Genomic DNA, 12,395 nt, shown 5'->3' with positions numbered 1-12,395 from the left:
AACACTATGGAAGCATTCAGCCCATCTCTCTAGGATCATGTCCTTATCATTGATCAATGTGCCTCCATCAGCACTGAGCAGTTTTGATGCACCATAGATTTTTGGTCCTGCCTGATGCAGAGGCCTAGACAGGTCAATGACCATTCTTTGTATTCCCACAAGTATCTGAGGATAAAGAGTGACAAGTCTTTTAGAGTTTTCAGGTTCCAAAACCTTTCCTTGACCCTAAAGGAACCGAGTCCTGGAAAGCCGGATAGCCCAGTGTGTAAGATTATTAATGTGATATTAGGATTAAGAACATCAAGGCAGTCCAGAGCTTCTCAGCCAGCCCCCTGCTGTGAGTTTGGTGAAAAATGGGGTAATGGGAGCTTGAGGAAGCAGACTATGATCACCTAAAATTTCCTAGGCCTAGAGGAAGAAAGACATAAAGGGCATTTGCACTGTAGGCCTGTCCATGAATTCTGCCTGAAACTAAGGCCTACAGAGCTCAATGACCATTGTGTGAGAAGCCACATGTGTCCCAGTAAAAACTGGCACAAGTCTTTCTGAGTCTACAGCATCCACTTTATGTGACTCTAATGGAAACAGTCTTGCCAAACTGGGTACCCAATGTAAAATCCCCCAAACGACCCTGAGATCAAAAGTGTCCATGCTTTCCAAACCTTGCGCGCCAGCCCAATGCTGTGAATTGAGGGTAAAATGCAGAAAATGTAGCTGGAGGGACCAGACTATGATCACCTAGAGGTTTGTAGGCATAGAGAAAAGAGAATCCTGCCTGAACCTGAGGGCTTGGAGCTGAATTTCCAACGTGTGCAAGAAAAAGTGTCCAAGGACAAAGGGTTACAAGTTGTTCAGAGTCCTGAGCAGCCAAAGCCTTTATGTGACTAAAGAGAAACTGAGTCCTAGAATGCTGTATAGTGAAGTTGAAAATCACTAAGAGGATCCTTGGATTAAAACTTTCAAGGCGATACCAAGCTTCTGAGAAAGCCCCCTGCTGTGAACTTAGGGTAAAACCTAGAAAAGGAAGCTTGAAGGACAGGACTGTGATAACTTACAGTTTTCTAGACCTAGAGCAAAGAGGACTTTATGTGCATTTGCACCTGAGGCCTCTCCATGCATGGTGCCTGAAATTGAGGCCTAGAGCATTCAATGACCATTGTATAGGCACCCACAGGCATGCAAGGATAAAAATGGCATGTCTTGAAGACTCTTCAGAATCCAAAATCTTTCTTTGATTTGAAAGGAAACAGAGTCCTGGAAAGCTGGAGAGCCCTGTGTAATATCACTAACGAGATCCTAGGACTAAAAAGGTCCATGCTTTCTAAAGCTTATGAGCTACCCCCCTGCTGTGAAGGTAGACTAAAATGTAGAAAAGGGAGTTGAAGGGATCTGACTGGGATCACCTACAGTTTCCTAGGCCTAGAACAAAGAGGACCTTAAGGTCATGTGCACTCGATGCCTCTCCATGGGTTCTGTCTGAATCTGAGACCTATGCAGCACAATGATCATTGCATGATCAGCCAGAGAGGTCCAAGGTATTAAGTTCACCAGTCCTTCAGAGGCCTTAGTGTCTATGAACTTCATGTGCCTCTAAAGGAAACTGAGATCTAGTAAGATAAATAAACAAGTTTAAGATCACTTACAGGATCCTAGGGTTAAAAATGAAAATGCTTTCCAAACTTTTTGAGCCAGTCCCCTCCTTTGAAGGCAGGGTAAAATGTAGAAAAGAGAGTTCATGGGACCTGAGGGTGATCACCCAGAATGTTGTGGGCCTAGAGAAAAGACGACCTTCAGGGCAATGAGACTAGAGGCCTCTCCATGCATTCTGCCTGAAAATGAGGCCTATGGGGCTGAATGACCACTGTGTGTGCCCCCACAAATGTCCAAGGACAAAAATGACAAGGATTTTGGAGTCCTCACAATCTAAACAGTTTATGTGGCTGTATGAACCTGAGTCCTAGCATGCTGGATGTTCAAGTTAAAGATCATTAAACATATCCTAGGACTAAAAATGTAAAGGCTTTGGCAAGATTTTGAGCCAGCCCCCTGCTGTGAATGCAAAATGTATGGGAAAATCTGGAACAGGGAGCTTGTGGACCTGACTGAGATCACCTACATTTTCCATGGCCTTAGAGCAAAGAGGAACTTAAGGGGTTTTGCATTACAGGCCCCTCGATGAAATCTGCCTGAACCTGAGGTCTACAGTGCAGAATGACCACTGCATGTGAAGTCACAACTCTTCAAGTCCAAGATGGGACACGTGTTTCTGAGTCTTCAGCATCCCAACCCATTATATGACAATACAGGAAACAGTCCTAGCAAGCTGGTTATCTCAGTGTAAGATCTCATATAAGATCTTAAGATGCAAAGGGTTCACTCTTTCCAAAGTTTGTGAGCCTGCCCCATTCTGTGAATTGAGGCTGAAAAGTGGAAAAGGGAGCTTGAGGCAACTGAGTGTGTTCACCTAGACATTTGAAGGCCTAGAGAAGAGAGGGCCTTAGAGTCATTTACACTAAAGGACCCTTGTGCCTGAACCCGAGGCCTGTGGCGCTAAATAGTGACTGTATACACCCACAAGAGTCTAAGGACAAAAAGGACAACTCTTTTAGAGTCTTGATAAGAGAAAACCATTTGTGTGACTGAAAGGGACCTGAGACATAGAATGCTGGAGAGCCAGTTTGAATACCACTGACAAGATCCTAGGATGGAAAATGTCCAGAGCTTTAGAGCCAGCCCCTTGCCCTGGATATAGGGTAAAATGTAGAAAAGGGAGCTGGAAGAACCTGACTGTGATCAGCTACAGTTCCCTAGGCCTAGAGCAAAGAGGACCTGAAGGGCCTTGACACTTGATGCTCCTCCATGCCTTGTGTCTGCAACTGAGGCCTAGAGAGCTCAATGCCCATTGTGTGTGCACCCAGAATTGTGCAAGGATACAAAGTGACAAGTCTTTCAGAGTCTTCAGCATCCAAAATGTTTCTATTACTCTAAAGGACACAGAGGTCTGGAAAACTGGACAGTCCAGTGTAAGCAGGCTAAGGAGATCCTCGGATTCAAAAGGTCAAGGCTTTCCAAAGCTTGGGGTGCAACCCCCTGCTGTGAATTTGGGGTAAAGTGTAGAAAAGGGAGCACGTGGGACCTGATTGGGATCACCTGCAATTTCCTAGCCCTAGAGCAAAGAGGATCTCAAGGGCAGGCATTTGCCTTTGAGTGCCCTCTATGCATTCTGCCTCAATCTGAGGCCATAGACCTTCATGACCATAGTGTGTGCACCCTCAAGAGTCCCAGGACAAAAAGGAACAAGTCATGGAGAGTCTTCAGAAGCCAAAACATTTCAAAGACTCTAAAGGATACAAAGTCCTGGAAGGCTGGAGACCCAGGTGTAAGATAAAGGAGATTCTAGGATTACAAATGTCAACGTTGTCCAAAGCAGTTTAGCCTGGCCCCTGCTCTGAGTGAAGGGGAAACAGAGGCCCAGGCAGCTTCAGGTATCTGTATGTGCTTTCTGACAATTTTTCTGACCTAGAGATTAGGAGACCTTGAAACCATTTCTACAACAAGGCTCTCCATGTTATCTACTGCTCAGTCAGGAAGGTCCAAGGAATGAACGTGAGTAGTCCTTCAGAGACCTTAGTGTCCATGCACCCCATGTGCCTCTAAAGGAAAGTGAGATCTAGAGAACTAGATGAGAAAGTGTAAGATCACTGAGAAGATGTTAGGATGAAAAATGCCAAGGCTTTCCAGAGTTTTTGAGCCAGTCCCCTGCTGTGAATTCAGGGTAAAATGTTGAAAGGAGAGCTGGAGGGACTTGACTGATCACCTGGAGGTTTCCAGGCCTAGGGAAAAGCAGACCTGAAGGGCATTTCCCATAGAGTACCCTCCATGCATTCTGCCTGAACCTGAGATCTACTGAGCTGAAGATTCATTGTATACACTTACAAGGATATAAGTGATAGGGTTCAGACTCTGGAAACTCTCTTGAATTGTCTGGATTTTCATACTCAAATTGAGCTCTCCTAGTATCTGCCCACAGAACCTGGCTTGTCATACTTAAATTGAATTATCCTAGAATCTCCTCACATAACCCAGCCTTTCACGCTCAAATCTGTGGCCATTATGTGTTCCTTCTTGAGTGCCTCACCTGCTACCCACCCAGAAGCTCCATTGTCTAGTATCTCCTGATTGCCTCCAGCTGTCTCCAACTCTCCTGAATTCCCTCTTTGGACTTCTCCCCAGGACCCTCCCTAAACCCCTCCTCCCATCACCCTGGACTACCAGATCACCCCCCCCAGATCCCTCCTATAGTCTTTTCTGTACTTAGTTCCATCTTGCCTCCATGAAGGTGCTCAGATTCAATCCAGCTGAGACTCTGCCTAGCTGGGATTCTATCTGGCCTGCTTGTGCATACAAGCATCACAAATGCTTAGGCTCTTTAAGAGCCAACCAAATTTGATGAACCTTTAATGAACTTTGTTTTCTTTGACTTGAAGAAGGCTTGAGTCGAATTCATTCGAGCACCCCCCAGACTGTCGGTATTTTGGGGTGTGCTCGAATTCATTTGAGCACCCCCCAGACTGTCGGTATTTTGGGGTCTTGATCACCCCTAAACCTCCTCATAAGGACAGAAATGATCAATCTTTTAGAGTCCTGAGAATACAAAGTCATTTATGTGAGTGAAAGGAAACTGATGTCAGATCACTAAGAAGAGCCTATCATGAAAAGGGTCCTGGCTTTCGAAACAGTCTTAGCCAGTCCCCTGCTGTGAATTTGTGGTAAAGTGTTGAAAGCAGAGCTTGTGGGACTTGACTGTGAACACGTACAGTATTCTAGACCTACAGGAAAGAGGACCTTAGGGGCCTTTACATTTGAGGACCCTCCATGCATCGTACCTGAAACTGAGGCCTAGAGCTTTCAATGACCATTGGATGTGCATTCACAAGGACAAAAAGGGACAAGTCTTTAAGAGTCTTCAGAATACAAAGCCTTTCAGTGATCCTAAGGGAAGCACAGTCATGGAAAGCTGCATAACGCCATGCAATAACACTAACAAGATCCTAGGATGGAATATGTCAAGCCTTTCCAAAGCTTTTGAGGCAGCCCCCTGCAGTGAATGTGGGATAAAATGTAGAAAAGGGATCTCGAGGGACCTGAGTGTGATCACCAAAAACTTCCTTCTCTTACAGCAAAGAGGACCTTAAGGCAGTTTGCCCCAGTGGACCCTCCATGCGATCAGACGGAAATAAGGCCTAGCGTGCAGAGTGAACATTGTATGGGAACCCACAAGTATCCCTGGAAAAAATTGGACAAGTCTTTTGGAGTCTTCAGCATCCAGATTATTTAGGTGACTCTAAAGGAAACGGTGTCCTAGCAAGCAGGTTTGCCCAGTGGTAGTTCCCTAATATGATCCTAGAACGTGAAGTGTCCAGGCTTTCCAAAGCAAGTGAGCCAGCCCCCTGCTGTGAATTGGGGGTAATATGTAGAAACAGGAGCTTGAGGCAACAGACTGAGATCACCTGGAGGTTTGTAGGCCTAGAGAAAAGAGGACATTAAGGTTATTTACAATCAAGGATCCTCCATGCATTCTGCCTGAACTTGAGGCCTCTGGAGCTGAATGTCCACTGTGTAAAACCCCAAGTATCTAAGCACAAAAAGTCACCAGTCCTTTAGAGTCCTCAGAATCTCAACCCTTTATGTGAGTGAAAAGAAGCTGAGTCTGAGGATGGTAGATAGCCAAGTTGAAGATCATATCTCAGGATTTAAAATGTCAAGTGTTTTCAAAGCTCTTGAGGCAGCCCCCTGCCGTGAATGTAGGGTCACATGTCGAAAAGTGAGTGTGAAGCACCTGACTGTGAACACCCACAGTTCCTAGGCCTAGCGCAAAGAGGACCTGAAGGGGATTGGCACTTGAGGCCCCTCCATGCATTTTGCTGAAACTGAGGCCTAGAAGACCTCAATGACCAATGTGTACGTGCACCAACCAGTGTCTAAGGACAAAAAGTGACAAGTCTTTTAGACTCTTCAGAATTCAAAACTGTTCTATAACTCTAAAGGAAACAGAGTTCTGGAAAGTTGAATACCCAATGTAAGCTCACCAATGAGATCCTGGGATGAAAAATGTCAAGGTTTTCCAAAGCTGTTAAGCCAGTCCCTGCTGTGAATGAAGGGTAAACAGAGACTCAGGGAGCTTCAGGTACCTGCATGTTATCACCGAAAATTTTCTTGTCCTCGAGGTTAAGAGGCCTTACGACCATTTACAGTACAAGACTCTCAAAGATGTCTACCTGAAAGTGAGCCCTACTGAGCCAAATGGCCATTGTCTGATCTCCCAGAAATATTCTAGGAATGAACATGACTAGTCCTTCACAGGTCTTAGTGCCCATGCGTTTCATGTGCCCCTAAAGGAAACTGAGATCCAGAGAGCTGGATAAACAAGTGTTAGATCATGAACAAGATCCTAAGATGAAAAATGTCAAGGCTTTCCAAAGCTTTGGAGCCAGTACCCAGCTTTGAATTCAGGGTAAAATGTAGAAAAGAGATCTTCACGGAGTTCACTGTGATCACCTAAAGTTTTCTAGGCCTAGACCAAAGAGGACTTTAAGGGCATTTGCCCTACAATCCCTTCCATTCATTCTGCTTGAAACAAAGGCCTAGAGTGTTGAATGACCAATCTACTAGAACCCACCAGTGTCCAAGTAAAAAATGGGACAAGTCTTTCAATGTCTTCAGGATCTAAATGCTTTATGTGAGTATAAAGGAAACAGAGTCCTAGCAACCTGGGAGCCTAGTGTAAGATCCCTAACAACATGCTAGGAAGAAAACTGCCCAGGCTTTCCAAAGCCTGTTATCAAGCCCCCTGCTGTGAAGTTGGGTTAAACTGTAGAAAGGGGAGCTTGAGGGAACTCAAGGTGGTCACCTACAGTATCCTAGGCCTAGAGCAAAGATTACCTTCAGGGCTTTTGCCCTTGAGGCCCATCCATGCAATGTGCTTGAAACTGAGACCTAGAGAGCTAGATGTCCATTGTATATGCACCCACAAGTGTCCAAGCACAAAAAGTGGCAGGTCCTTTAGACTCTTCAGAATCCAAAACCTTTCTATGACTCTAAAGGAAACAGAGTCCTGGACACATGGATAGCCCATGTAATATCACTAATGAGATCCTAGGAGTAAAAAGGTCACGCTGGTCCAACTCTTGTGAGTCAGCCTCCTGTTGTGAATGTAGAATAAAATTTAGAAAAGGGAGATTGAGGGATGTGACTGGGATCACCTACAGTCTCCCAGGCCTAGAGCAAAGAGGACCTCAAGGGGATTTGCACTTGACCACTATCCATGAGTTCTGCCTCATGGTCCTTGCATGATCAGCCTGAAAAGTCCAAGGAATAAACGGGTCTCGTCCTTCACAGGTCTTAGTGTCCATGCATTTCATGTGCCTCTAAAGGAAGCTGAGATCTAGAGAGCTGGATAATGAAGTGTCAGATCACTTACAACATGTTAGGATTTTGAATGGAGGGTAAAAGGTAGAAAAGAGAGCTTATGGAACCTGAGTGTGACCATCTGAAGGTCTGCAGACACAGAGAAAACAGGACCTTAAGGGCAATTAGACTAGAGGCCCCTCCACCCATTCTGCCTGAACCTGAGGCCTCTGGAGCTGAATGTCCCTTGGGTGCACACAGAAGTGTCTAAGGATGAAACTTTACAAGCCCTTTACAGACCTCAGAATAGAAAACCCTTTATGTGATTGAAAGGAAACTGAGTCCTTGAATGCTGGATAGTCAAGTTTAAGATCACTAAGAAGATTTTAGGATTAAAAATGTCAAGGCTTTCCAAAGGATTTGTGGCAGCCCCCTGCTGTGAGTGGAGGGTAAAATGTAGAAAGGGTAGTTGGAGGGACCTGACTATGATCAGTTAACACTTTCTAGGCTTTGAGCAAAGAGCACCTTAAGAGAATTTGCACTTGAGGCCCCTTCATGGACTTGATTGACCCAGTCTCCCATAGCTAGCAAGTATATAAGGATGAATTTGAACTCGGGCCCTTCCTGACTCCAGGTCAAGTCCTCTAGCCACTGAGCCACCAAGCTGCCTCATACAGATACCTATGATATCACGAAAATCAAGAGTTCTGTGTGTATTCAGTGACTTTTATTCTTAGCTTGCTTCAATTTTGCGGTTCGGATCTCTCTTTTACACATCTCTCGGTAGGTTATTTCTGCATTTATGCGCCGAGCAAGTAGAAATTGGCGAAGTTCGGCCAGGTTATGCTCCACTGCTCTGAGGTTTACCAGAATTCTTTGCTGCAAGGCACGTGAATGTGCGAAATCATTCCGGGTGCCTTGGGACAGCTCCCGCATTGACAAAGCAGTATCGCTATTGTTTTCTGAGGCAACATCATGATTGTCTGCTGTGGTTTCATGGATGTTTTTCTGGAAAAAGAAAGAAATTATGCATCTGTGGTTATGGACTTTGGAAATCTCCGACCAGTAGTTAGAGGATGTGGAACCTGTGCCTGTTCCCTCCACCTCACCTCTAACCTTTCCAAAGATAAGAGGTAGAAAATACTTTGATTGGCCCTTCTGAGTCTGAAGCCCTTGGTAAACACTGATGAAACACTTAGGCTGCGCATGGTACCCAGCTAGGCGCTGGGGGTTCTTTCTCTAAATTGGGCTGGGAAAACAAGGCTCAGGAACTCACAGGATGTCTCCCCAGCCTCAGCACTGGAAGAATTCAAGAGCCAGGATCAGGCTGACCAACCAGATCAAGGTCAATGTGCCCAGGTTCTGAGCCACAGGGATGTAAGGTACATGTGGAGTGCCTGCACTAGCCCCCATTTAAGAACTGATTTCTCTCCACTGACTTACAACCCCTGAGACTCATGCCCACACAGTCCCCATCTTCCTGAAGGACACAGCAAAGGCTCTTTCAGTGAGGAACAATTACTGGCCCATTCTCAAACTCATCAGCACCAGAATTTGCATGGAAACACCTTTCCTGACCAGAGGAAGCATTCTTGATGCTCTACATGCCATAGTGGTCTCAGCAGCAGTGAGGAGAACATGAACATCTACTAGGTCCAGGAAGACATGCTAAAGCAGCCCAGCCTGCCAGGAGGGTTTCCCTCCTCTCCTTGTCTAACTGCTCAAAACTCTCCTTGGGCATGGTTGCAGGATGGAGCCAAATGAACTAGAAGTTGCAAGAACACTTAGTTGACCTAAAAGTCAACATATGTGAACAGACTTTGCCCAAGGGAAGGCCACCCTGCCTATGAACTAAGACCAGTGGCTTGATTTTCAAAAAGAAATGCATTCTTCATAGAAAAGTGCCTTTTCCAGGTCAAGGTACAGCTGCCCTTAGCTCCTATCATTTCTAGGCTTTGATTACTGGAGCTTGCTGGGAGCAGGCAATGCCAAGTCTGTTTTCCACAGCAGAACCTTCCCCTCCCGCTCCCCCTCCACCTGCTCCCCCTCAAGTACCCAGGTTCCAAGAATACATTTCAGTGTTGTTGAGGCTGGGCCTGAGCTACCTGGAGAAGTCCTCAGTGGTGCCCACAGAGAACAGGTGCTAGTGGGCAGCTTAAGGCATACTCACAGGAGAGGGGGAGAAAGAGAGAGGAAGGCAGGAGAATCCAAGAGAAGCAGTGGAGGCCAGAGCTGGAGTGATAAGGAGTGGGAGAGGGCCCCCAACAGAGGCCTCAGGAGCTGCCTCCAGGTAGCTGCTTTGGTGGCTACCTGTATTTTGGGCTCCCTGTGGGGGGAGGGAAGAGGGAAGGAGAGGGTCTCCCTAGGTTGGCTCACCACTTCCAAGGAACTTGGTCTCCCTTTTTGGAGTGAGGAGTGAAGGGGTGAGGGGAGGCAGAAGTGGGCAAGGGGCTGAGGGTGGAAGGGGTTCCTGGCATGGGCAGAGGAAGGGGGAGGGGCAGTGACACTCTCTCTCTCCAATGGGGTGTCTCTCCTCTCCTGCCCCGCCTCCTCCTCCTCCTCCTCCTCCTCCCCTTTCCTCTCTCTCTCTCTCTGCCTCTGTCTGCCTGTTTCTCTAAGCTGTGGCTCAACTGTCTACCTTAAACCACCTGCAGCCCATCATCCACAGCAGGGCAGAGAGGCTGGCCAAGATGGCAGCGCTGAGCAGGAGGAAAGCTGGCCCCAAGTTCACAGGCATAGTCGGGAGACAGGCACAGGTGCGCCAGGTGAGGCTGGGCAGGCGACGAGGATACCAGGACAGGCGGACGACGAGGACACGAGGAGGATGAAGAGGACAAGGACAGGAGCACGCTGACGACGCCGAGGACAAGGAGGACGGTGGGGGCCAGCGCGGCAGCGAACAGGGCACGGCTGCGGGCGGGAGGGTGAGGGAAGCAAGAAGGAGGCCCCGAGGGAGAGAGTGTCTGTCGGGAGGGGACTGAGGAAGGACACAAAGGGAGGGAGATGGCGAGGCAGGGGCCGGCCAGCCTCGCGCCTGGCAGCGGACAGGAGGAAGGCGCCCTGCCTCTGCGCACGACGAGCCTGCCCGCGGCTTCTCCCTGGCTCAGTCTGCGCGGCCGTCTGCCCTTCGTGCCCCCTGATGAGGTCACAAAGCAGGTTCTTGGGCGTCCTGGAGGGACGTAGGCCTCGAGCGCGACCCCGCCCCCCGGGCTGGAACCCTGGCCAGCCATACCTGGCCCGCACTCTTCCACGTCCACGGCCGCCAGGCCGGGGCGGTGCCAAGCCAGAGATGGGGACCAGTGCCATGCTCGTGGCCTAGCCCACCTGAAACCGCTCCTTCCAGGCCCAGCTCACATGGCTTGGACGGGCCTGCACCAAATGCACACACAACACCAGCAGGGTGGCTTCCTTAGGGCAGCTGGGTGCCCCAGTGGGTACAGTGGCATGTCAGGTCTGGAGGCAGCAAGACCTGACTTCGCATGCAACCTCAGACTCTGACTAGCTCTGGGAACCTGTTGGCCTCTCTTTCCCCATCTGCAAAACGAGCTGGGGAAGGAAATGGCAAATCACTCCAGTAGCTTTGCCCCAAATGACAGCTGAACTGGACTGAAAGCAAACCAAGAGAAAAGACCAGTTGAGCCACAAATCACCCAGTGTATCGCCAAGTGGGCTGCACTGCACTGGAACTCACAGAGACTTTCACACTTGGATCCCTGTGATCTAGGACAGGTCACACTCTCTCTGGGCACTGCCCTCCTCTCTAAAATGTGGGAATGGAACTGGATGACTTCTGGAGGTTCTCTCCAACTCTGCCCCTAGGGTCCATTCATTCTTTAAAGCATGGAAGAATTCCCCCATCGAAATCAGTGGGAGAGGAGGGGATAAATTAATTTATGCTGAAGCCCAAAGGATTCATCATGTCACCTATTCCTAGAGTGTCACAATTTGGGGGGGGGAGGGTTCTGCCACCCCTTCATATAAGTACCCCTTTTAGTAAACCTTACCTCCCTATTCCACATGAACAGAAGTGTGAGAGTATCATACATATGCACATAATAAAGAAAATCATAGATTTCATTCATTTCAGGAGGATACCATACTGATGGAGGAGAATATTCCCCCTGGCCATTGAACAAGCTTCTTGAGTCCCTGCCTTAAGGGCACCCCGGATTGGGAATTCCTGCCTTCAGCCCTCTCTTGGCCACGCTAAACATCTACACTTTCTTCAAGAGATGACTGTCTTGGGACATCATTTCACTGCTCTGTCTTGGTTGCTTCCAGACCTCTAGGCAGGTGACATGTAATCCAGGATACCTTGAAGTGTTGGGAAGTGTCCTCTTCCACCTTCTCAGGGCCAAACATAAGTCACAAGCCTCTTCCACAAATGCTTAAGTGCGTGCTGCCATTTCTCCCACCTCTTCCAACTTTTCTTTTCTCTAGGCTAACATTCTGTTTCTTCAACCTGTGGCAACAGAGCTCACACTCAAGGCCTATCCCCATGGGTCCTTCTTAACGTGTGGTTGCTCCCCACAGCTGAATCTGAGCCAGACAAAGGACAACAGTCCTATGACCTACTGCTTCTTGGAGGAGAAAGCTTTCTGCACACCCCAAGACCAAATTCTCTTCCTTGGCTGCTGTGTCACACAGTAGGTTCATATGGAGCTTGCAGCCCATTAAAACCCGGTCCTGGCTGAGGGACCTGTGGCCCCAAGGCCTCAAGGGCCCCCCAGCTCCTCAAGTGGGGCCTTTTGACCACGACTTCAAGCTGTACAGAACAAATCCTTTGACTCAGGGGATCTGTTCTCTGAAGTTTGGATTCAGTCCAAAGGCTGCCACACTTGAGGACCCAGAAGGCCCCCTGGGGCCTCCAGGTTCCCTACTTCAGCCTAGATCTTTGGAAGATGAAGCACCCCCCTTCCCACTGATCTAATCCCCCCATCCCCACCTTAGGGTTAGCCTAGTGTTCTAGCCTGTCTCGTTTTTTTTGT

General features: G+C 48.1%; 1 protein-coding gene across 1 annotated transcript; it reads right to left on the bottom strand.

The window, feature by feature from the left end:
* Positions 1-8,099: 8,099 nt before the first annotated feature.
* Positions 8,100-10,507, bottom strand: LOC140515236 (kita-kyushu lung cancer antigen 1 homolog). Its single transcript, XM_072625835.1, has 2 exons — positions 10,046-10,507; positions 8,100-8,415 (listed from the first exon to the last, which is right to left on the bottom strand). The coding sequence occupies exons 1-2, from the start codon at positions 10,142-10,144 to the stop codon at positions 8,125-8,127; spliced, it is 390 nt and encodes a 129-aa protein (XP_072481936.1). The 5' UTR covers positions 10,145-10,507; the 3' UTR covers positions 8,100-8,124.
* Between the last annotated feature and the right edge of the window lie 1,888 nt (positions 10,508-12,395).

This window comes from Notamacropus eugenii, chromosome X (assembly GCF_028372415.1).
Source record: "Notamacropus eugenii isolate mMacEug1 chromosome X, mMacEug1.pri_v2, whole genome shotgun sequence".
Taxonomy (NCBI): Eukaryota; Metazoa; Chordata; class Mammalia; order Diprotodontia; family Macropodidae; genus Notamacropus; species Notamacropus eugenii.
The sequence above is the reverse complement of the archived record's forward strand: the minus strand, read 5'-3'. Positions and strand labels throughout refer to the sequence as shown.

What these genes read in the sequence shown, in the direction of transcription:
- LOC140515236 (XM_072625835.1), bottom strand. Translation starts at nt 10,144, where the DNA reads ATGCCTGTGAACTTGGGGCCAGCTTTCCTCCTGCTCAGCGCTGCCATC. An exon ending in TGGGCTGCAGGTGGTTTAAG is followed by an intron (nt 8,416 to 10,045) that starts GTAGACAGTTGA and finishes TTCTTTTTCCAG; the next exon opens with AAAAACATCCATGAAACCAC.